At 35.8% G+C, this 23,006-nt stretch overlaps 2 protein-coding genes across 2 annotated transcripts in view; both read left to right on the top strand.

Moving 5' to 3' along the window:
- The window catches only part of LOC121409110 (perlucin-like protein), a 29,111-nt gene extending 21,758 nt beyond the window's left edge, over nucleotides 1-7,353 (top strand). The window contains exons 3-4 of the mRNA XM_041600935.1: nucleotides 974-1,099; nucleotides 5,990-7,353. Of these exons, the coding sequence (XP_041456869.1) occupies nucleotides 974-1,099; nucleotides 5,990-6,249 (386 nt within the window). The 3' untranslated portion in view covers nucleotides 6,250-7,353. The remainder of the gene's footprint in view (nucleotides 1-973; nucleotides 1,100-5,989) is intronic.
- A 5,491-nt stretch (nucleotides 7,354-12,844) lies between these two features.
- Nucleotides 12,845-19,272, top strand: LOC121409109 (C-type lectin domain family 4 member E-like). Its single transcript, XM_041600934.1, has 4 exons — nucleotides 12,845-13,693; nucleotides 14,347-14,601; nucleotides 15,459-15,578; nucleotides 17,278-19,272. The coding sequence occupies exons 1-4, from the start codon at nucleotides 13,597-13,599 to the stop codon at nucleotides 17,547-17,549; spliced, it is 744 nt and encodes a 247-aa protein (XP_041456868.1). The 5' UTR covers nucleotides 12,845-13,596; the 3' UTR covers nucleotides 17,550-19,272.
- The last annotated feature ends 3,734 nt before the right edge of the window (nucleotides 19,273-23,006 follow it).

Genomic DNA, 23,006 nt, shown 5'->3' with positions numbered 1-23,006 from the left:
GTTTAGTACAACAGGATTGTATATCTCGTTAAACAGACAATGCGAGCATCAGGAACAATGAAGACATAGGCCCTGAGCAAATTATGTTTAATAAAGTTGTGATATGTATTTAATTTTTATAATATAACATCCTATAATCATAATATAATATAGTTAACAATAATTTCTTCCTTCTCTCTCTCACTTTATCCCTCTTTTTCTTTTTTTCCACCTTTTTTGGCCAGCCGAGTGGGGGGGCCCATTCCCCCCCCCCCCGTAGATACGCCACTGCCTTTTTCGTTTTCGGATTAACGAACATCGAGGTATAGGCCCGGGGGGGGCCACTTACATTGACGAGTGGATACCATGCGCGACCAAAAAAACACGTAAAAAGGATGTCCTTTTCACGATAGGGCACGTTACGTACGTAACGTGAAAAGGGTGTCAAAAACACAAAAATAATGAAAAAAGGGTATCTATTTCGCTAGTAAAATTACGTGTTTAGGGTCGAATTAGCGTGGATGATTAAAATTAAAATGTTTTATAAAGGATGTCCTTTTTGCCCCAATACTACGTGTTTAGAGTCCGATTTGCGCGAGGTGTAGAAGTGGGGTCGTACTAAACCAAATAAGGTAAAGCCGACAACCAAAGGACCCGTAACAATAAAACATTCCTGTACTTGTTTAGGGGTTCATTTCAGGAAATATTTGCCAAGAGTATCGTTTTGTTTCCAATACTTGTTAAGGGTAGGGTTTCACATGCCAATACTTGTTAAGGGGTGCATTTTCAGAATATGGAAATTACGTGTTTAGGGTGCTTTTCGAGACCCCATGGTCGCGCATGGTATCCACTCGTGAATGGAACTGGCCCCCCCGGGGGTATAGGCAATTTACGTCTTTCTGAATTACGAACCTTCGGAATTACGAAGTGTAACCGTTTTTACCTACCATCTTTCTCTCTTTCCGTTATTTCATTTGTCATTGTATTTATTCAGATTGGAATGAAGGAGAACCAAACAACTACTTAAATAATGAAGACTGCATCAAGGTGGACAGCACCAGCCTGTGGAATGATTACCCATGTACAGCCTTGCTATCTGCCAGCGTCTGCAAAAAGGCTGGTATGTTATTCGCAATAGTAAGGGAGGGTTGAGTCTTCTAACATTATGTTATAGGCCTTTCCTTGTTGTAATTATTCTTTGGCAATCAAAGGATATGCATATCACAGATAGGCATATCACAGATCAAATAACGCGGGCTTGAAGCGCAAGCTGAAAATTCTTGATATTCAGACCTAAAAAAGGGACATTATAATTCAAACAAAATAGTGAAAGCTAGATGTCCGAGCTGAAATATGTTTTGTATATTGACTTCAAAACTTAATATCATCCAATTGAACAAGATATGTATCTCATCATCAGACTAGCAATGCGAGCTCGGTCGAAGCACGAGCGAAATTGTATACAGTGACATGGAAGATTTCTTTATTTGCCAGTTTTCCCCCTCACCTTATTTTATTTACTCGTCTTCCTCCTCCCTTTCCCCCTTCGTTTTTCATTTCATTTCCATTTCCATTTTCAACAATTACAGTTTCTTTTGTACATGTTGACATATATAAATAACAAAACATATTTCAGATATACCTGTACAAGAAATTACTAGTATATTAAAGGTTATACATATCAGGTTGGAAATGGAGGAGGCTGCTAAAAAGCGGAGCTTATAGAGTGCAGCCTCCTAATAAATTTTTTCTTCTCTCTCATCTATTATTTTTCTAAATTTTTTTTGCTCCTCCATCAGGAAGGGGCCATAATCCCTCCCCCCTCCTGGATCCGCCAATGATAAATTAGGTCCATTCTCAAATATGCTTCCCATGTCTTGCACACTTCTAATACCATAAAAAAAATTATTTATTTATTTATTTATTCATCTATTTATTTATTTATTCATTCATTTATTCATTCATTTGTAGTTTTATCATTACAGGGTAGCATTGTCAGTTTCATTACTGCCTTCCACAAGGGTCCTGTCCACATAACACACATTGCTCTTTTATTAGTTGGACTGAATCACTAATATTTATATAATCAGCAGTACAATTACATATTAATTATAATATCTATACAAATATGGAACCCAAAAGAATGTTCAAAAACTAACAAACAAAAAAGTACATTAAAATCTAAGCAAACATAAATTAATAATCAAAGTGATGATAACAATATGAACTTCGTCGTTATCCAATTATTAAAATAATGATCAAACTATCACACATTTTTGTTAAGCCAGGCTTTAAAATTATTATTTTCCTTCACATATTTTGATTGTTTCATACGATATACGGAAAATCATAATTTCCTTTAATTTTTATTATAAAATCCTGATTTGAAAGCATTTAACGACCAACTGTTTTTTTGATTTACATTGAGGTTGTTCCTTAGCATATCCCATAAATTCAAATGTCCGAATGACCGCACAATTATATTACTGAGCTATTCATGCAGAATCGTGATTCAATTTCATGTCTTGGCCTAGAAAAGATATATTTTGGAAAGAAAGTTCCTTGAACTAAAGATTGTCATTGCTTGTTGTTTATTTCTGCTACAGATAGCACTAAAACATGATGCGCTTTGGAACTACTGTTCGTATACATTAAATTTACATTTATCAACGGTTCGATCTGTTAATAATACAATAATAACATGCAATAATGGAAAACTTGACACTTTCACTTGTGTCGAATACCTAACACAAAACGTATTAAGCTTTGTATTTGAATACCCTTTTCCCCAGGGAATGACTTCATTACGACATGCGAGGTAATTACTTGTTTGCGTGATAAAATGACTGGGAACCCGGGCTGGGAGCACTATTTTGTGATTGTTAATGGATGGTAAATCAGCAAGTGGTTTACCTACCAACAGGATGATATCTCCAGTGGCTATTTGCATCTACATTGTGATGCTAATGCCCCCAAACATTTTGAACATACCTCCCACCAATATGTAATTCGTTGCTCTGTGTGATCTTCCAATCAAAATTCAATCACTCTAAGTGACTGGATGATTTGTATATGAGGTGGAATTTGGTAACCTGGCCTACGAGAAATTATTTGCCAGCACGATTATTCTACTCAGGCGTGGATCTAGGATTTCGTAGGGAGGGGGTGGGGGAGGGGCGAATTTGACTTGATTTCGTAAAAAAGGCAGGCGGCGGCGTCAACATCAAATCTTAAGCTAAGGTTAAGTTTTTGAAATGACATCATAACTTAAAAAGTATATAGCCCTAGTTCATGAAACTTGGCCATAAGATTAATCAAGTATTACTAAATACCCTGCCTGAGTTTCATGTCACATGACCAAGGTCAAAGGTCATTTAGGGACAAAATTAGGGTCAAAGAACTTACACCATGTTGGGGGAATCAACATCAAAATCTTTACCTAAGGTTAAGTTTTTGAAATGCCATCATAACTTCGAAAATATATGGACCTAGTTCATAAAACTTGAGAGAGAAAGGGAAAGAAAGAAAGAAAGAGAAAGAGGAAAGGGGAAAGGGAAAGGGAAAAATTTAAAGAAAGGGAAAGAAATAATCTAAATAGGGAAAATGGAAGGAAAGCGGGAAAAGGAAGGAAAGAAGAACATGTGCGGAAGTACAAAATATCCTGAAATACTATTGCATTAGCATGATTAGCAAGACAGGGATATAAAATCAGAATATATGACTCAATTGCAAGGGCAAGACTGGCGCGAAAATGGGAGAAAGAGGCAAAAAGAAATGGGAAATGAAGGTAGGGCCAAAAGCTTAATTGGAAAATCAGAATATGATGGAAAGGGACAAGAAAAAAAGGGAAGAACTTAATAACACGACCGGGCTGTCGAGTTAATTGGAAAATCAGAATATGGTGGAAACGGACAAGAAAAAAGAAGGACTTAATAACACGACCGGGCTGTCGAGGATTGAAAAATTTAAAGAACGGGAAGAAATAAGCTTGCTAAATGTTATGCAATAACAGTCACAATCAGGACAAAACCCCCCTTAGCCATGGGTTAGCCAGGGGCTAGTTAGATCCCTGATATTATGTCCTAATCTAAGTAAAGCTTTCCACTGCTTTACTGAACACCCTGCCTGAGTTTAAGGTCACATGACCAAGGTCAAAGGTCATTAAAGGTCATTGAATTTTGGCCAAGTTGGGGGGGGGGTCTTTGTTGAATTATTATCATACCTCTGTATTAAGTGTATTGGTCTAGTTCATAAAACTTGGAAATAAGAGTAATTAAGCGTCACTGAACATCTCGTGTGAGTTTCAGGTCATGCATGACCAAAGTCAAAGGTTATTTAAGGTCAACGAACCTTGGCCATTTTGGAGGTAATTATTAGATTGCTGTCCTAACTGTCAATGTTTATAGATATGATTTATAAAATTTGGATATAGGGACAATCAAGTATCACTGACAAGTCTTAGGTCATATGATCAAGGTCAAATCTCATGTATTGTCCTCCCCTTTCTGAAACACGAATTTGTCGCCTCTGGTCAAACATCAAGTTGGCGCTCCCCTAGTTCGAACATCAATTTGACGCCACGCTAGTTCGGACATCATTTCGGCACCCCCCTCTAGTTCGAACATCAATTTGGCGCCTCCCCCCTCCAGTTCGAACATCCATTCGACACCCTCTAATTCGAACATCAACTTGACGCCCCCTATAGTTCAAATTAGAGTTAGTTCGAAAATCAATTCGGCGCCCTCCCTAGTTCCAGCATCAATTTGTCGCCCCTAGTTTGAACATCAATTTGGCGCTCCCAAGTTAAAATATCAATTTGGCGCCCCAGTTCAAGTTTGGCACCCCTAGTTTGAACATCAATTCGACGCTCCTTTAGTGCGAACATCAATTCGGCGCACCCCCTAGTTCGAATATCCATTAGGCGCCCCCTAATCGTATGATTCGTGTCACTTTTTTATCGATATCAGTTCTAACAATTGGTACAAGCTGTAAAGACACTTGTCATTGAAATACAGGGACAATAAAGAAGTAAATGAATAGGCCCCATATAATCCATTAAAGGTGGATGCACATATTGAATTCCAATTAGAGGCTGAGGTTTTTGTCTTGCTTGCATAGAGCGAGACGATAGGCGCCGCTTTTCCGACGGCGGCGTCGTCAACATTGAAATCTTAACCAAGGTTAAGGTTTTGAAATGTGATCATAACTTAGAAAGTAAATAGACCTAGTTCATGAAACTTTGTCATAATGATAATCAACTATTACTAAAAACCCTGTCTGAGTTTCAGGTCACATGACTAAGGCCAAATGTCATTTAGGGTCAATGAACTTAGACTATGTTGGGGGAAATCAATATTTAAATCTTAACCAAGATTAGGTTTTTTTAATGTTGTCATAACTTAGAAAGTATATTACATAGTACATAAAACTTAAACATAAGGGTAATGGTGTATCACTGGTGATCCTGCCTGAATTTCATGGCCACATGACTTAGGTCAAAGGTCACTTAGGGTCAACGAACTTTGGTCATGTTGGGGGTATTTGTGGAATTATCTTAACCTACAAATTTTATGGATCTAGTTCATGAAACTTGGACCTCAGAGCAACCATGTATCCCTTAATATCCCATGTGTGTTTAAGGTCACATGACCAAGACCGAATGTTATTAACGTTCAATAATCTTTGGCCTTGTTTGGGGTATTTGTTGAATTCGCATCATTAATATCTATTTTACGAAAAATAGATATAAGGGTAATCAATTATACGTAATTGTTTTGCAGATGTCTTAGGTCACATGATCATGGTCAAAGGTCTTTTTGATCAATGAACATAGTATTCTATTACTAGTATCATAATTCATGAATGTTGTATTTTGTGAATGAATTCTTAAATAGCCGCTGTTTTCAAAGTCAGCGCTGCTGCAATATCGACGCGTAATGCATTCGAGACTGCCAGAGGCGTTCCACTTGTTTATACAAATTATTGTTAAACTTTCCATCTTTATCTTCAGCTACGCGTTCCGGATCCAAGGTCTTCAAGAAAGACTCCTCAAACCCAGGATACTGTCTCAGAAATAATGTAATCGAAGAAATTGACCAATCTACCTTGATCAACTGTGGAGGGCGCTGTCTGATGACTGAAGATTGTGCCTCAATTAATTACTTCCCTCGTCGCGACAGATGTCAACTTAACAGTGTAATTAAGGCTGAAGTTGCCGATTCTGATTATTTCAAGTCTTCTGATTGTGAATATTTTGATATTCTTTCATAATTTGTTAGGAATTAGGGTGTGCTTCAATAATTTAAGAGTCAAGGATTGCAAATGGTACATGAATTTTACCTTTCCAATGCACATTTTAAGGGAGAAAAAGACGAAATGAAGAAAAGAATATTGAAATAGTTTACAGTGATTGACGGATTGATTGACAGTCTTCACCTGTTCCAACATACAGGATAGATGGCTCTCGCGCATAACAACAGCGCCTTTAGCTGTCTTGTGGGAAAGGTTTCCTAAAAACTTTGTGGTGTTAGAAAAGTTGTAGCGTTGGAGAGCCTTAAACTTAGTCACTTCAATACCAACATTTACAATATCCAAATAAAAATTACTTTATTAAATAGGGTCATAAATTTAGAAATTTTCCATGTTGGATGTAATATTACGTGATATTGATGTTGATTTCTTTGCTGCTTTATATTCTTGAAAGTAATAGTTGATTAATGATTGTCGTGTTGTACACTATTAACATAAATTGTTAAAATTAGTTGATACATATTGGTTTCATAGATTACCCATTACCTCATGTTGTATGTATTCGTAACTTCGGCAGTTTGTTAGTGTAATCTACAGATTTCATTGACAGCCCCTTTACCATGTTTACTCTCCTTGTTTACTCTGAATCAATTAAACACTTCTGGAAGATTAAAACTTGCAGTCTCTTCAATTTCGATATTTTTACTGATTTTTTAAAACAAATTATATTCATTTACAGATTTGACAGATGAAAAATAATCCACAAAGAACCATGAATGTCGAAAGGGTGTCTTCATATTCAGTTCGAATATTGAAGATACGAGACAAACCACTTTTGCCATTTCATATTATCAATTTGTTAATAAAAACCTACTTTTTCTATTGTTGTATTTTAATGAGGTATGGCGCGATTGCGATAGTAGTAACAAAGTAGTTCGGTTCAAAAGGACTAGAATAGTCGAGAATCTTAAAGATAGATAGATAAATGGTTTTATTAAAAAAAACAATTCATGGTAGCCCAAAGGCTAAATTTACATTGTTTTACATTGTAAAGATCTTGTTACATGTAAGATTAGATATATACAAAGACCATTTTGAACAACATGAAAATTTCAAAGTAAACTATCAATATACAAAAATCATAAAAATACAAACATAAGCCTCCAAACCAATTAAGTTAGAATAATAAAAGATAACTCATAAATATATAATGCAAATTAAAATCAGAATTAAAATTGAGGACAGGTCTGGAAATGGGCAACACCAGAGCAACGGACGCGATTCCGAGACATACCCCCACCCCGGGTGCGGGGGGGGCCACTTCCATTCACGAGTGGATACCATGCGCGACCATGGGGTCTCGAAAAGCACCCTAAACACGTAATTTCCATATTCTGAAAATGCACCCCTTAACAAGTATTGGCGTGTGAAACCCTACCCTTAACAAGTATTGGAAACAAAACGATACTCTTGGCAAATATTCCCTGAAATGAACCCCTAAACAAGTACAGGAATGTTTTATTGTTACGGGTCCCGTCGTCGGCTTTACCTTATTTGATTTAGTACGACCCCACCTTCTACACCTCGCGCAAATCGGACTCTAAACACGTAGTGTTGGGGCAAAAAGGACATCCTTTATAAGACATTTTAATTTTGTCTCATCATCCCCGCAAATTCGACCCTAAACACGTAATTTTCCTAGTGAAATAGATAACCTTTTTTCATTATTTTTGCGTTTTTGACACCCTTATCACGTTACGTACGTAACGTGCCCTATCGTGAAAAAGACATCCTTTTTACGTGTTTTTTTGGTCGCGCATGGTATCCACTCGTCAATGTAAGTGGCCCCCCCGGGACCCCCACACCTCCGAAGCGCTACAGCCCAGAAATGCTCGGTCCCAAACAGCCACTTCCGAGCTGGACAGGCGCAAAAAAACCACCAGTCGCACACACGACGGAAAGGCGCCGAGAGAAATGTATCCCCCGGGAGCAATGGGCATGGCACAAGCTTGTCACACCCATCACTCCCAGGGAAACACACTCCTCCCAGCCACCCAACCCGATCGGATATGCGACCAAAAGTCTAATGCGCCCGTCCAACCAAGCAACAGCCGTCCGGAACCACACACCCCAAACTGCAGCACTCCGAAACCATAGGGGCCAGTCCCGATGTCGCGTCCGCCGCTCCGGTACCGCCCACACGACACCTATCCCTGCAAAGTTATGGCATAATGTCAATTGACATGAGATGTGAACTATACATACACACTGGTATTCCCTGACAGTGTAAGCTGTTATTGCACAATATAAATCAAACTGCTGCCCTAAAGAATTTGCATGGGCAGTGTACATTTCACACTCCATTCCAAAGTGAAGGAATTCTTGGTCATATGAACAAAGGAATCACTTAAAACTGGACAGATTAAGAGTTTTTGGAATGATATTCATTCAGGATATTAATAGAATATGGAATTGCACTCTTCTGAAACCTATCAGTTTTACAATGTAATTGTGAGTATTTTTTTACATGTCTTAGGTTAAAATCAATATTCCTAGCAACAGGTAACCAAGATGAGTACCTAGGATGTTTCTCTAAATTCAAAGCAAAGTCTAAACATAACTTAACCCTCCTTTGTTCCAAAGTTGATAAATTGCACATTTCTAGTGAATCCTCATAAGCAATGTACCTGGAACCAAGTATGATTTTGATTGCACGTTTTTGTATTTTTTCTATGTTATCAGTTTGATTTTTAGTAAGATTGGAGTGGAACAGAGGAGCACAATATTCCACAATGGGTCTAATGTATCCAGTATACACAGTAATAAGATCATACATGGGTAAATTGAACCGTTTAAGTTTACGCAACATGAACAGTCGTCTATTGCATTTTTTTATCATTTCATTAACTTGAGAATCCCATTTTAGGTTTTGTTGAAATAAAACACCCAAAATTTTAACAATACTGGTCTCATTCATTGGTATTTGGTTGATATTGAAATTTTGGTGTATCGGCTGTTTCATGAATGAAATAGTCATAAAAACACATTTACTAAGATTGAGTTTCATGTTATTAGCCAAAGACCAAGCAAGCAAAGAGTCAATCTCTCTTTGCATCTGAGAAGGTTTGTTTTGATTTCTAGCTTCTACAATTGTTAAATCATCCACATACTTATAGAAAGGTAGGGGACAATTGTTACAAGCATCATTTACCATAATCAAGAACAACACAGGGCCGAGCTTTGTCCCTTGCGGAACGCCCGCATTACAGTCCTTGACATCAGAAATGTGACCATTATATTTTACAGACTGTTGTCTGCAGTACAAGAAATCAATGACTAATGAGATTACACATGGTCGTACGTTCAAGCATATTAATTTGTGAATAAGAATATTATGATCAATTCGATCAAAAGCCTTAGAAAAATCTGTCAACACCATAGTTGAGATGTTTTTTTGTTTGTCAGCATTCGTATAGAGATTATGAAGCATAGAAATAAGATAATGACAAGTAGAGAGACCTGGACGGTTACCAAATTGATTGTTATCAATCTGATCGCATATATCCTCCAACAACCACTTAACAATGAACGATTCAGCAGTCTTAGCAAAGTAAGATGTTAAGGCTATTGGTCTTAGATCAGACACCACAGGAGGAAAAGATTTTGGAATTGGTACAATTTCAGAAAGTTTCCATATCTGTGGAAAGATACCTTGTTTAAAGGCAGTATTTATAATATGACATAGTGGAAAGCATAATTCATAGGAAAACTCTCTAATAATTCTGATAGGTAGATCACCAGAAACAGTTGACTTCTGCAAATTTAATTTGCGTAATTTATTGTAAATATCCAATGGTTGTACTGTTGGACATTCAGAGGGTGATGGCAAATAAGCTGGCAGATTTGACCTGTCAAGTTTTGGAAGGTCAGATGCAATCAATAAAAACCTGTCATTGATAATATTTGCTACACACTTAAAATTTTGAAGTTCCTCATATGAAAGATTTGGTATATCAATATGTGTTTGAGATTGAGAACCATGAGTCATGAGTTTGATATGACGGTACCAATCAGCTGGATTATTAAGTTTAAGTTTCTGTATTCTTTTATTATAAAATTTATCCTTTGCCAAGTCTATGGCCCTCTGTACCTTGTTCCTATAATGTTTCCACAATGTTACATTATTATTTTAAAAAGCTTCTTGCCTATTTTCTATTAGTGATTTAATTTTGCCATTAATCCATGGTTTGTCATTTTCATGAAATTTAATAACCTGAGTAGGAAATGTCAAATCTATGTGGTATTTTAAGACTTGCAAAAACATGTTACACATTACAGATACATCCATGGTATTGTACAATTCATCCCAAGAATAATGGGTTAACCAAGTTCCAAATTCCCGAATTCCACTATCAGTTAAAGGACGTACAATTTTTGTCTTTTTGCTCTTTTGATTATGAGACAAATGTCCATAATAATGAAGTAAAGGACACCAAAGGATACAGTTGTGATCGCTCATTCCCAAAGGTGACAAAATCCTCACTGGATTATAGGCAGAGCCAATATTAGTAATGATTTTATCCAGAATGTTTTGACCCCTGGTGGGTTTATCAACAACCTGCATGTAATTATTCAATAAAAGTATTTGACTGATATCTAAATCATTAAAATCACCAGTTATTATAAATCCAGCAGAATATTTTGTCGATAAAGAGTCAATAGTAGACAAAATATGGTCAATGTAAAGTTCAGAGTTTGGATGCTTAGGAGGAAAATATACAGTACACAAGATAATGCATGATATTGACCGAGGTAATCGAGGTGGTCTTAAACGTATCCAAATAATCTCAATGTCATCGCGTACTTGAACAGAGAGACGCTTCGGATTGTAGATATCTCTTATAAAAGCTGCTACACATCCTCCTTTCTTGTTGATACGTTGTTTGGAAAAGGAACTAAACCCAGGTATAATCAATTGAAGTGTTTTCATCTAACCAGGTTTCAGTTATGGAAAAAATATCAATGTTATATGTATGAACAGCAATGGCTATTTCATCAAATTTATTCTTGAGTGAGCGAACATTGGTTAAAAATACATTTGGTAAGTTATACTCAACTTTTTGCAATGAGTTATTATCACGTTTTTAGAATCTCAAGTTACTCAGACAGACATTAGTTCTTCTATGGTTACGAGAAGATATACGCGGTCGTATTAATACCGATATTGACTTGGAAGTTGAACATTGCTGAGAACGCGAAGGGCTTTGAGGTCTTCTTCTTCCATGCCCTTTACTTCCACGATGTGTTTTTCGCTTACGTGAGATTCCCAATTTATGAATTCGCTTCCATACATCATTATCAAGTGGTTGCTGAAGAAAATTGTGAGTAGAATGTTGAGTTGTTAAGTCAAAGCCGGGTCGTAGTCTTCTGATGAGTTGTTCGTGGGTTGATACTGAGAAGCTGAGATTCCTAGGGTACCATGTTGTCTGGTCTTCAGTGTGAAAATGGCATCCTGTAGTCGTGGGCTTCCATGTAGATTTTGGCGAGTCTTGAAGATAAGATTGACATCTAATGGTGGCATGTGTGTGATGATGTTGAGGGCCGGGATTGGGCTCGACGTCTCCACAGATAAGTGGTATTTGAAAAGTTGCATGTGTATTAGTGTAGTATTGTATACGAGTCTTAAAAAACCTAAGACGTTTAAATCGACATAGTGAGAAATTGGCCGAGAAATTTGTGATCAAGTTATTTGTAAATGTTTGTAGCTTCGGATCAATTTGAAATTGAGTATTTACAAATTTCCACAAGAGTAAAAATACGAAGAGCTGAAGGAGAGTCCTTGATGGCTGGGTAAGCATTACATAACACAGCTACATAAAATCACTGTCGTTGCAAACAAGGACACTATTAATGACGTATATAGTCTAATAAGTGTAAGTGATGGCGCAAGACTTGAAGATAAGTTGTGATAATGTACATGCAGATCTATACTCAAGTCAAGGGCATAAAAAAGTATGTATAGATTCACCGTCTCTGGAGGAAAAACAAGTTGTAGACAGTTAATGTCAAAGACAATGTGTGCATATAAAAATAGTTATAATGTAACTTGGTGTAATACCCGATCTCCAACTGTGTAGATTCAAAAATGTCTCACGAATCCTGGCATACATGTAGACATCTCTGACACCAAATGACAGAAGTTAAAACTTGGTAGATCAAGTCAAGAAAGTGCAGGCAAGATGTGGTTAAAAATGGAGGCAGTTATCATTACATGTAGTTAAAAAGTTCAAGTTTCTGGGGGTGAATCCAGAATAAAATTTGTAAAAAATTTGTTAAATGCTCTGAATGCACCAAGAATAAAACCAAACGAAGTGGGACATTACTATTAGAGGCGATCTTTGAATTTACTGTAATTACGACTTATTTGGTTGGTGATTGATGATTGCTTATATCAAAATCATTGCATTTATCATACAAGACCACCTTATAGATACCTTTATTAAACAAACACGACAGTAAATTTGATCAGTGATTATAATGATCTAAAATGTCAGATAACATAAATATACTCTGCATAACTCGTATTTACAGAGCCGCTGCCAACCACGGGCATATTTTTTTCATTACTTGTTCTCATTTTTTTCCCAGTACGTTGTATCTTGATTCCAACGACTACATTACTTCGATCTCATGACTTATAATCGACGTACATGATAAGTCGTATAGAAGTCGAGAGAACAAATTGAAGAACGAGTTGTTAAATTATATGCCGTTTAACAACAACATTTTCTGCATGATATTTCATGATCGTTTACTAAGTGTGTTTCAATGATATTTTATTAAAATGGGAGACGAGAGAACAATACAGTCATGTATAATTTGAATATGCCTTAATTAAGTACGTTGGGTGTTCCGGTAATTCCTTTGTAATGCTAATGCGTTATGCAACAGATCTTAATTAGTCACGTTCCCTTATCAAAACTTAATTATGTATACTTATAGACATGATAGATGAGGTCAAAAAGTGCTTGAACTCATAATTCTTTTGGGCCTGAACTAGTACTTTCATTAGCATGATTAGGGAGAGACTTTAACAATGATTCAATTTTCCAGTCTGTGATCCTACTATTGGGATAAAGGTCTCATGATAAACGTGCATTCACTTCTAATTATCTATTAGTCGTTAGTTCATTGACCAGCAAAATTAAAGCAGAATTCATTCTTTAAAAAAAAGCATGCATTAACAATCTCGGACGCTACTATAAGATATTCTGGAAATATTTCTCGCGGAAAAATTTACAGATTCTCTATTATCTGCCACAACCAAAGACAAAGTTACATCATTATTTGACGAGAAGGGAAATAATAATGCCTACATCCAAATGTATTCTCTCGATAACGAACGTCATTTTTGTTAGCTTTATGACTTTGACTTTATGGACAACATCGCTACAGGGTGCTGATGGTGAGTCCAATTTTCTTAATTTTATCATAAATTTCTTAATGATTTCTGGATATGTCGAGTCCTCACTCCAAGTGAGTGCTTCATAATACTTTTCCAAAGTTGGCGAGTGACTATACGAACAAGTGGTGAAATTTCTTGTGGTAAATAATATACACCATATTCACAGACTAATGCTGATTTATTTCCGAAGAAAGGATCACCGGTTGTTCGTACAATCCTTCGTAACAGATCAGTGGTTACGAACGATTTCGTCGACTAACAAAAAGTGAGACCTATTTGCTGACATATAAAAAATTACGATGTTGACATGGCGACATACGTTATCTTGTCCAGTTGAGATATAACTGTTCATAAGCCGACATAGCAAGATAGCAACCTATCTCACCATGTCGACATACAACTTTAAAATATAAGTCTATTTGGCAAGATGTCATATCCCGCGCCATGTCAACACAATAGGGCTATTAAATCGACAGGAAAAAAAATATCCCGATATCTTGTCGATGGCACTTTAAAGCCTCCGTAGGTTCATGATCGACAAAAATAATTACCAAGGAGAACTTATAATCCAGTTTACTCCAATTAACCTACAAGAACGCGGATTTTTTTTCTTTGTTACATCATGACAGATTATTTTGTTCAAATCACTGTAGATATCTGCCCATCTGGCTGGTCGCACTTCTCTTCAAATTGCTACTTCCTTGATACTAACGGGATGACTTGGGATGACGCTTTGGAAACATGTCAAGGATACGATGCTTGGATAACTGAGATAACATCAGATGCAGAACAAAGTTTTATTACTTCTTATCTTGGTTATGGAATAGGTGCGTGGATAGACTGCCGGGATAGCATCTCAGAGGGTGATTGGCGGTGTGGTAATGATGACCATCCAATTACTTTTACAGGTATGATTCGGGATGAATTATGAAGGGGAAAGGCAAGGGGTTCAAACAGTAGCATTAGAATCTACTTTAGGAGATATTTCATAATGCCAAGTCGACTTAATTGCCGTATGATGTCAATACGGCGATTAAAGGCATCTTGCGAAGTCGATTTTTCAAATAAAAAAGTTGCATATCGACACGATGGGAAAAGCTATATTCCTGAAGACGACAAGAACACACTTGTCAAAACGTCGAGTTTGGGTGGTCCTTTTCAGGACCAACACTTGCCCAAGAAAGATACATGGTGTACCGTGAAACCTGCTACACTATTCTTCTTCGCCATGGAAATTTCAGAAGTTACTATATTGCTAAGACGAGCTTTGAAATGTATATGTGACAATGTTGGATAAGTTGACTTGTTGTAACTCGCAATATGTCGACATGCAACTTTTTATAAGTCGACTTGGCAGCATTATATATCCCACCATCTCATCAGATGGATGGCGCCTTAACCATGTTAACTTTTTAAACGCTTCTGTTAACTTTTTTAAAATAAGTTTTTTTTTCGATTCCGTATGATCGATTACAACTCAAGACATAAATGTTGTGACGTCATTGCAATCTTCATATAATATTCCTCACATATTCTGCCATTTTGATTAGGCTGTGTTCTGATTCAATTGTCATAATGCTTTCACGATTATAATTTATGACTCCTCATGGGCATGTCTTAATTTCCACCTTACCTCCCCCCCCCCTCTCTCTCTCTCTCCTTCCCCCTGTCTCTCTCCTTATCTCGCCCCGCATATTCCTTGCATTTCTCTTATTTTCTTCTCTCCATTAAACTCTTCATTAATATTGTCGCTTTATACACTCAGGTTGGGCAGGATCAGAACCAAACAACGCGGGTGGAAATGAAGACTGTGTTGTAGTCTATAACGGTCCCTGGTATGATCTTCCCTGTACAAGTCAGATATCTGCTCTTTGTAAAAAGTCTGGTATGTTATTCTCATTAACGGGGGGTAAATAAATCCACATCGCATGCGAACTAGTGACCAGTCGAACATTTGGATTCTAACACTGGATTTTGATATAATTTTAACAGATTTGAAAATAAATTACATTTAAACTAAGTTTATAGGATTCCAAACAAATGTAACTTCAGGCTGTCACTATTCACAGCTGATCTGGATTTATTCTAAGTTTTGAAATTAAAGGACAAGTCTTCCCCAACAAAAACTTGATTTGAATAAAACGAGAAAAATTCAACAAGCATATAACACTGAAAAATTCATCAAAATCGGATGTAAAATAAGAAAGTTATGACATTTTAAATTTTCGCTTCATTTCACAAAACAGTTATATGCACATCTCGGACAGTATGCAAATGAGGGAACTGATGACATCACTCACTCACTATTTCTTTTGTATTTTATTATATGAAATATGAAATATTTTGATTTTCTCGTCATTGTCATGTGAAATGAAGTTTCATTCCTCCCTGAACACGTGGAATTCCATTATTTTAACATTTTGGTTCAGGCAAGGAGGTCCTAATCGTCAAATTCGTAAAAATTGAAATATTGTATAATTCAAACAATAAAAAACAAAAGAAATAGTGAGTGAGTGACATCATCGACTTTCTCATTTGGATGTAACTGGCTTGTTCATATAACTATTTTGTTAAAAATAAGCGAAACTTTGAAATGTCATAACTTTCTTATTTTACATCCAATTTTGATGAAATTTTCAGCATTGTGCTGGTCCGATTTTTCTCTATTGATTCAAATCAACATTTTTCTGAGCTGGACTTGACCTTTAAGTGGTGGTGGATGGGGGATTACAACTATATATTATCATGGTCTAGTCATCGGTATCATAATTTTCAGAGCTGTAGGCCTACAAATTTTACATTTTAAGTGCAAATGAAAGTATGAAATGAAAGGTTTAATCTGAAAGGTTTCATTAGTGAACGAGGGACAGCCGTAAGTCTGTATTTAAAAAAAACACTGAAAATATTTCTTATCCTCGAAAATATCAAGAGACACTTTGAAAGAAATTTTTGATATTTTGTAAAAATTGTTTTGATGAGAGCAAAGATCCAACATGAAAAATTATGAGGGAGGATAGAGGGGGGGGGGGGGCAAAAAATGTTTTAACAAGGCACCCCAAAAAAGGCATTTCGTTTAACAGTTATTTTCATAATAGGATGTCTCTGATAAATCATCAAGTGCAAAAAAGTTTGATTAAGAAAGTGTCTTTTGTTTTTTACACCTTTTAGTGTTACTAGGAAACACAACGAGAAGAAAATGATGAAATAGAGTTTGCAAATGCGTAATTCTAAAACTCGAAAAAACAAAAATACTTGACTGAGCATTCGCACATCTACTTTTAGCAGAATCTTCTTATCCTCTATGTCTATCGTTTCCAAAACTCTTTTATTATTTTTCATATTTGTTTAGTTACTACAGGAAGGGTGATGTACCCTTGTACTTTCCATATATCTTTTGTTGCTGACAACTGATGATTTGCTAAAAGCTCGTAAAGAAGCATTTGATTGGAAACTTAAGAGCAGGCCTTAATTGCCTAGTCATTGATAGCAATATCGAATAGGGCGTACCTGTCCAGAAATCTTATTATTACTTTTTGTTTCCTAGTTTGAAACAAATTATTGCAAACTTCTCCCTTCCTTTTCAGCCACTACTATCTCCAGCACGTCCAGATCAATGTTCTTTAAGAAGGATACCTCAAACCCAGGATACTGTCTCAGAAATAATGTAATCAAAGAAATTGACCAGTCTACCTTGACCAACTGTGGAGGGCGCTGTCTGAATACTGGAGATTGTGCCTCGATAAATTACTTCCCTCGCCGCGACAGATGCCAACTCAACAGTGCAACTAAGACTGTGGCTTCTGATTCTGATTATGTCGAGGTTTCCAATTGTGAATACTTTGATATTATTTCATAATTTATTCAGTAATCTTTCGCGCATTGACGTCGAGTGGGCTCGTGCATTTTGTATTAAAAAAGGTATTGTAATCAAATCAATTGGTAAAGAAATTTTGTACCTCGTGTTGTGGGGCTCGTCTGTCCTTGACATTGTAGCCCTTTTTTATCTACATAAAACCGTCAAACCAAACTATTGAATTTCCAAGAGCACTTTCAAGAGTACTTTATCAATTGATATTTATAATGGGAACTTTCAAAATCTCAGTCTGACATACTATTGTATTCACTATCAAATTACCGTTATTTTCATTTTCGAACCAAACAAAAATAGAAATCATTATCTGAAGTCATTTGTATTTGTTGATTTTCTGATCAATTATTGTTGAATCATCTTTAACAAATAGATAAATTATTACAATTTGTTTGTCTTCTTCAAAAGTGACTTTTGACAAGAATGGATCGTGATATTTAGTTTCGCTGATGCAGAAACGAGGCAAACCACTCTAGCCATTTTATAAAACGTTTTTTTTATGATGGAATTAGTTTCAATTTCCTTTTTTTGTACCCAATAAGGTAACGGCACGATCGCAATGTTATGTATAGGACATGCTCAAATGGATCTTCATGACATGTGTGCTGACTAAATGAATTATTGCAATTCAACGATTTCAAGTTATGTGTGCATCCATTACTCGAGAGCCTGTAAAATCAATTCGAATAGATGAGCAAGCACATTAGAGAATAAATAATATAGTTTGCCCGACCGGTAAAGCGAAATCTTCTTCACTATTTAGCTGAAATAAATGACGGGTTATATTGTACCTATTTATGATTTTAATAATTGCATGGCTAAATAGATAAATGTCAATCAGAAAAGATTTCCACCATTTTGAGTTTTATTCTATTCTATTAACCGATGAAGAATATCTCGTTCATTATATTCTGTAACATTGTAACGTCTATGTTCATATCTAACGCTGATCAAGTTATGGCGTTTATCCCGGATTAGGGCGTAATGAAAAAAGAAACATGCAGGAATATAAAAAAAGAAGATTTATGCCCTTAATTGAGCAGTATTCTTGTTTTTAAATCAAATTAATGACTCCCTTACGTTTAAAATAAAAGCTATGTTCATATCTTATGACGATCAAGTTATGGGTGTTTTTCTTGGATTTGGGATATCTGGGGTGTGTTTTGGGTCTCGCTTGCACTGCGTAGTTTAATAGAGCAGCAGTCATGATTTTCAGCCCTTGATAATCAGATCCCAAGTTCATTTACAATATGATTAGACATTTTTGTTAATATCGAACACCATATCGATTCTTAATTGATCTCAAATGACCTTTGTAACCATTTACCCGAAATGATACTCATCTAATTTCTGATACCTGCTAACCATTATCCAAATACTGACTGTTAATTTCGAAATATATTCACGAGCTATACATTATTCGCTTTTAGACCAAAGGCGAACAATATTCAACCCGAAGAGATTGAATGGTCAGCGATTATCGTGCAATTATGTAAGTTTTATTCCTCCACGAATCGTTTGCTTCCGTTAATGGCATGTCTTCCTCGAATGTATTTGTCTACATTGATTTATTTCTTTGCAGAATATCACACCAGATATTCAAAAGAATATTTAATGACATTGCTGAATAAGAGTCAATAAATATTTCAAGCTGGAAACCCATTAGACCTTTCACTTACACTTTCTTGCCAGCTATGAATTCATTGGAGGATGATGATGGAGAAGTTCCATTAGACCATTTTATATTGCATATGAATCATATATAAATCTAATAAGTCTGATGCAAATAATATGAAGCAGTCATTATTGCCACAGTCAGCACACAACATAATTATGCATACAATTTACAGACTGAAAGCTTTTTTACGCCCAAAGTTACTAGGTAAAGATATGTACAATTATGCAGGTCTATACAGTTACATACAAATCACATATACATGTACACTTAGATAAGATAGATAAAACGATGCTGAGGTACATGTATATTTTTCGTAGTTTAAGGGAAATGCACACACAGAAAAGCCTGAAAAAGCGCAGAAAAGATAAAGTTGAGGCAAAAAGATTACATAAACCCAGGAAATTCAATGAAAAGTTGACACTTGCTAAACCTAAAAAAAGTACTGTATCTTATGAAATAATTGTGCTATCATGATGAACTTGATATCAAACAAATAAATATGTCATGCCCCTTCGTCACATTGCTTTGTCATCAGGAGCTGAAGAATATTTAGGTGTCATTTTTCCAAAAAAAACTCTCCATGTTTTAGACAAATTAAAAATAAAAACTTGACAAAAGCATTTAGAGGGATGGTCCAGGCTGGAGATATTTATATCTCAATAAATAGAGTAAAATTCACAAAGCAAAATGCTGAAAATTTGATCAAAATCGGATACCAAATAACAAAGTTATTGAATTATAAAGATTTGCATTATTCCGGTGAAACAGTTCGAGGCATGTCTTTATGAATATTCATTAGTTGGGCTGATGATGTAATGATTATCTCCACTTGTTCTTGGGTATGTTATTATATAAAATAAGATTTATTCAATTTTTTCTACCAAGAACTAAAACAATTGGATTGACAACTGATTAAGTGCATTAGTTATTTATTTCTGCAACTTATTTCATCAAAATGAAGACACATCATTTACACATGTATTAAAAAATAGAGTATTTATGATTTCATGTAATAACATAAGAAAAAAAGAAAATGGGATGTGACATTATCAACCCACCTAATGAATATTCATGATGATGTGCTTTCATGAAATATTAATAAAATTTAAAATTCAATGTTTTGTTATCCGATTTTGATGAAATTTTCAGCATTTTGCTGTGTGAATTTTACTACATTTATTTAGATATAAATCTTTTCAGCCCGGACCATCCCGTCGATATTTTGTGTTAGTTACTTCTGAACACAAACATTTCAGATTACACTTTATTGTTTAGTGTTGACACATCATGATAGAAATGTAATATAAACCATAGATTTGACATTTGTTTATTTCTATTAAACGATGTTTGAAAATATAATAAGAAATAAAATATAATTGGCACGAATATTACCTTTTTTTCTTCAAAGAAAAAAATCCTATATAAAAATGCACTGTAATCCCAATGGCATCCCAATCATGTGAAAGAGCTTAAAATATGCTCTTTCATTTGATACCGAATTTGTCATGGCAGTATATGTATTTCCGAAGAGTAAAATAAATTTTACGATGTTTGGTAAGCAAACAAATTTCACTGACTTCCATGGGTGGACTCAACTGTACATACTTGTCTCTACAGCGTTTTACCGTTCCCTTATTTCATGATTATCCTGGAGTTGATCTTTTTGCACACGTTTCTCTTTCTCATTAAAAAAACACTGCTCACTTTGTCTTCGGTTTTACCTTTCCCATCTTTATTTTTCACTTAATTCTCCATTTATGTTCTATCGCTCTTTTGCTAGTCCTTTTCACTTGTCTTTTTTTTTTTTTTTGGGGGGGGGGTCTCAAATCCCTTTCATTCACTGCATTTATTTTACTAATACACCACTCCTTTCCTCGTGAAAAAACAGGTTAATGTCCAAAATGTTTCAGGGTCATATCAGACCCTCTCTCTATCAGCTAGGACCTTATTCCGAATCATTTTTGACCGGGAACAGAATATCAGAAACAAAGGACTAATCTCCCAGTCAATCGTATTTCGCTTACAACGGCTGTAACTTTAATTTGGCAAAACATTTTGCGCTCTCCAAGAAAATATCCAAATTATCTACTATATATTTTTACTTGCTTAAAAGATCAATGTTTGACTAATAACATCAGTCGGCTTCATGCCTTATAGTCAAAGAACATAATTTATTAGATATTTGATTACATAGGTGATTATTTGTTCCCAGAGTGCAAGATCAATACATCGGCTTTTAATGACTGCTTAATTAATTGGTTAGTTGCCTCATTCGCGTAATTACTCGTTGCTTTGTAAGCATTATTCACATTTATAAACATGACCGTTTTGAGGCATTGAAATTCTTTGTAGGTAGATGTCTGCACATAACAGACAATGGATTATATAGAAAATTAAAATCACACATAAATACAAAACTTCCTGGTTAATTTCCGACTAGACATCTAATGACACGTGGATTCAATCACAATGTCACAATGAAAGCTTGTCCATGAAAATCAGACTTGACTGACTTTTACACAAACTTGTATTTTCATAGCAGATCCAATTTGATATCAAACAGGATATCGTAATTTTACCAGTGATGTAGTACATTGACCTTGAGTTTGCCTTGGCCTTGGTTTGGAGGAATTGAAGCCTTGAAACCCAATGCAGGAGTATATGTAGTGAATATGCTTCTAATAATCAAATCATACTGATGTTAATATCTAGTGTTAAGTATAGCCTTCATGATGATGATACCACCCCTCTACAACTATAGAGAGAAACAGAATAACAGCAGAAGCAGTAGAAGGAAACAAGTGGAGCAGTCTCGCCTGCATTATGCCATTCAATATAGCAGCAGCGATGATTTTAAAAACTGCTATAAAATGGGTATTCACAAAAAGCACCTTTCATAATGATTATGATACTATGTTCATTGACCGTAACATTTAGTGCCAATGTCATTTGATGACATTTCACCTCGATCATGACTGTGACCCAAGACCTGTAAGTGATACTTGATTACCCCTATGTCTATATTTTATGAAATAATTATATCCAAATTTTTTTTCAAATATATGATGGCAATTCATAAATTACCCCAATGGCAAAAGTTCATTGACCTTGAATTATCTTTGAGTTTGATCATGTGACCTGAAACCCAGACATGATGTTTATTGATACTTGCATATCAATTTGTTGTGTACAAAAAACGCTCCTCTTTTTAGGCATAGAAATGGGACGTTTAACGCACAGTCACTAATACGCGCCACTGTCTTCGCATCGAGAAGGCAGTCTACGTGTATAGTGGCGGGCTGCTACATTGCGGTGCAGGGGTGTTCAACTTACATATCGTGAGCGCACTCAGCTGCGTGTTTTCACTTCTTCTCCTTTCTCTCCTTTTCTTGTCATTTTTCCTCGCATTACTTGTTTTCATAAATATCCCTCTCACTTTCCTTGTTTTCTCACTCCCTTCAGTTTTGTAACTCTTCTTGATCACTTGCATTCATTGGCACACCCCCCGGTCAAAAATGGTACGGTCCTATCCAACATACACTCAAGTCGTCGCTGTACGAATAATGAAAACGTGCAAAATTCTTCACGCGCTGCGTTGCCTAGCTATGCGTGTGTACTGTGTACACACAATGCCATCGGCTGAACCCGCCAAACTATAGTGACCAATTATTGCAAAAGCTTTTGCAAATGTGAAAAGTGACAGAGGTTTTTTTTATCCAATCAAAATAATTCTTAGGTATTCGCAATCTACATCATTTTCTGCAAAA

This window comes from Lytechinus variegatus, chromosome 2 (genome assembly GCF_018143015.1).
Source record: "Lytechinus variegatus isolate NC3 chromosome 2, Lvar_3.0, whole genome shotgun sequence".
Taxonomy (NCBI): Eukaryota; Metazoa; Echinodermata; class Echinoidea; order Temnopleuroida; family Toxopneustidae; genus Lytechinus; species Lytechinus variegatus.
The sequence above is the reverse complement of the archived record's forward strand: the minus strand, read 5'-3'. Positions and strand labels throughout refer to the sequence as shown.

Bases quoted from the DNA above. Each gene is read 5' to 3' on its own strand.
- LOC121409109 (XM_041600934.1), top strand. From the start codon at position 13,597: ATGCCTACATCCAAATGTATTCTCTCGATAACGAACGTCATTTTTGTT. The intron at 14,602-15,458 runs GTATGATTCGGG...TTATACACTCAG, and splicing joins CCATCCAATTACTTTTACAG to GTTGGGCAGGATCAGAACCA. The intron at 15,579-17,277 runs GTATGTTATTCT...CTTCCTTTTCAG, and splicing joins TGCTCTTTGTAAAAAGTCTG to CCACTACTATCTCCAGCACG.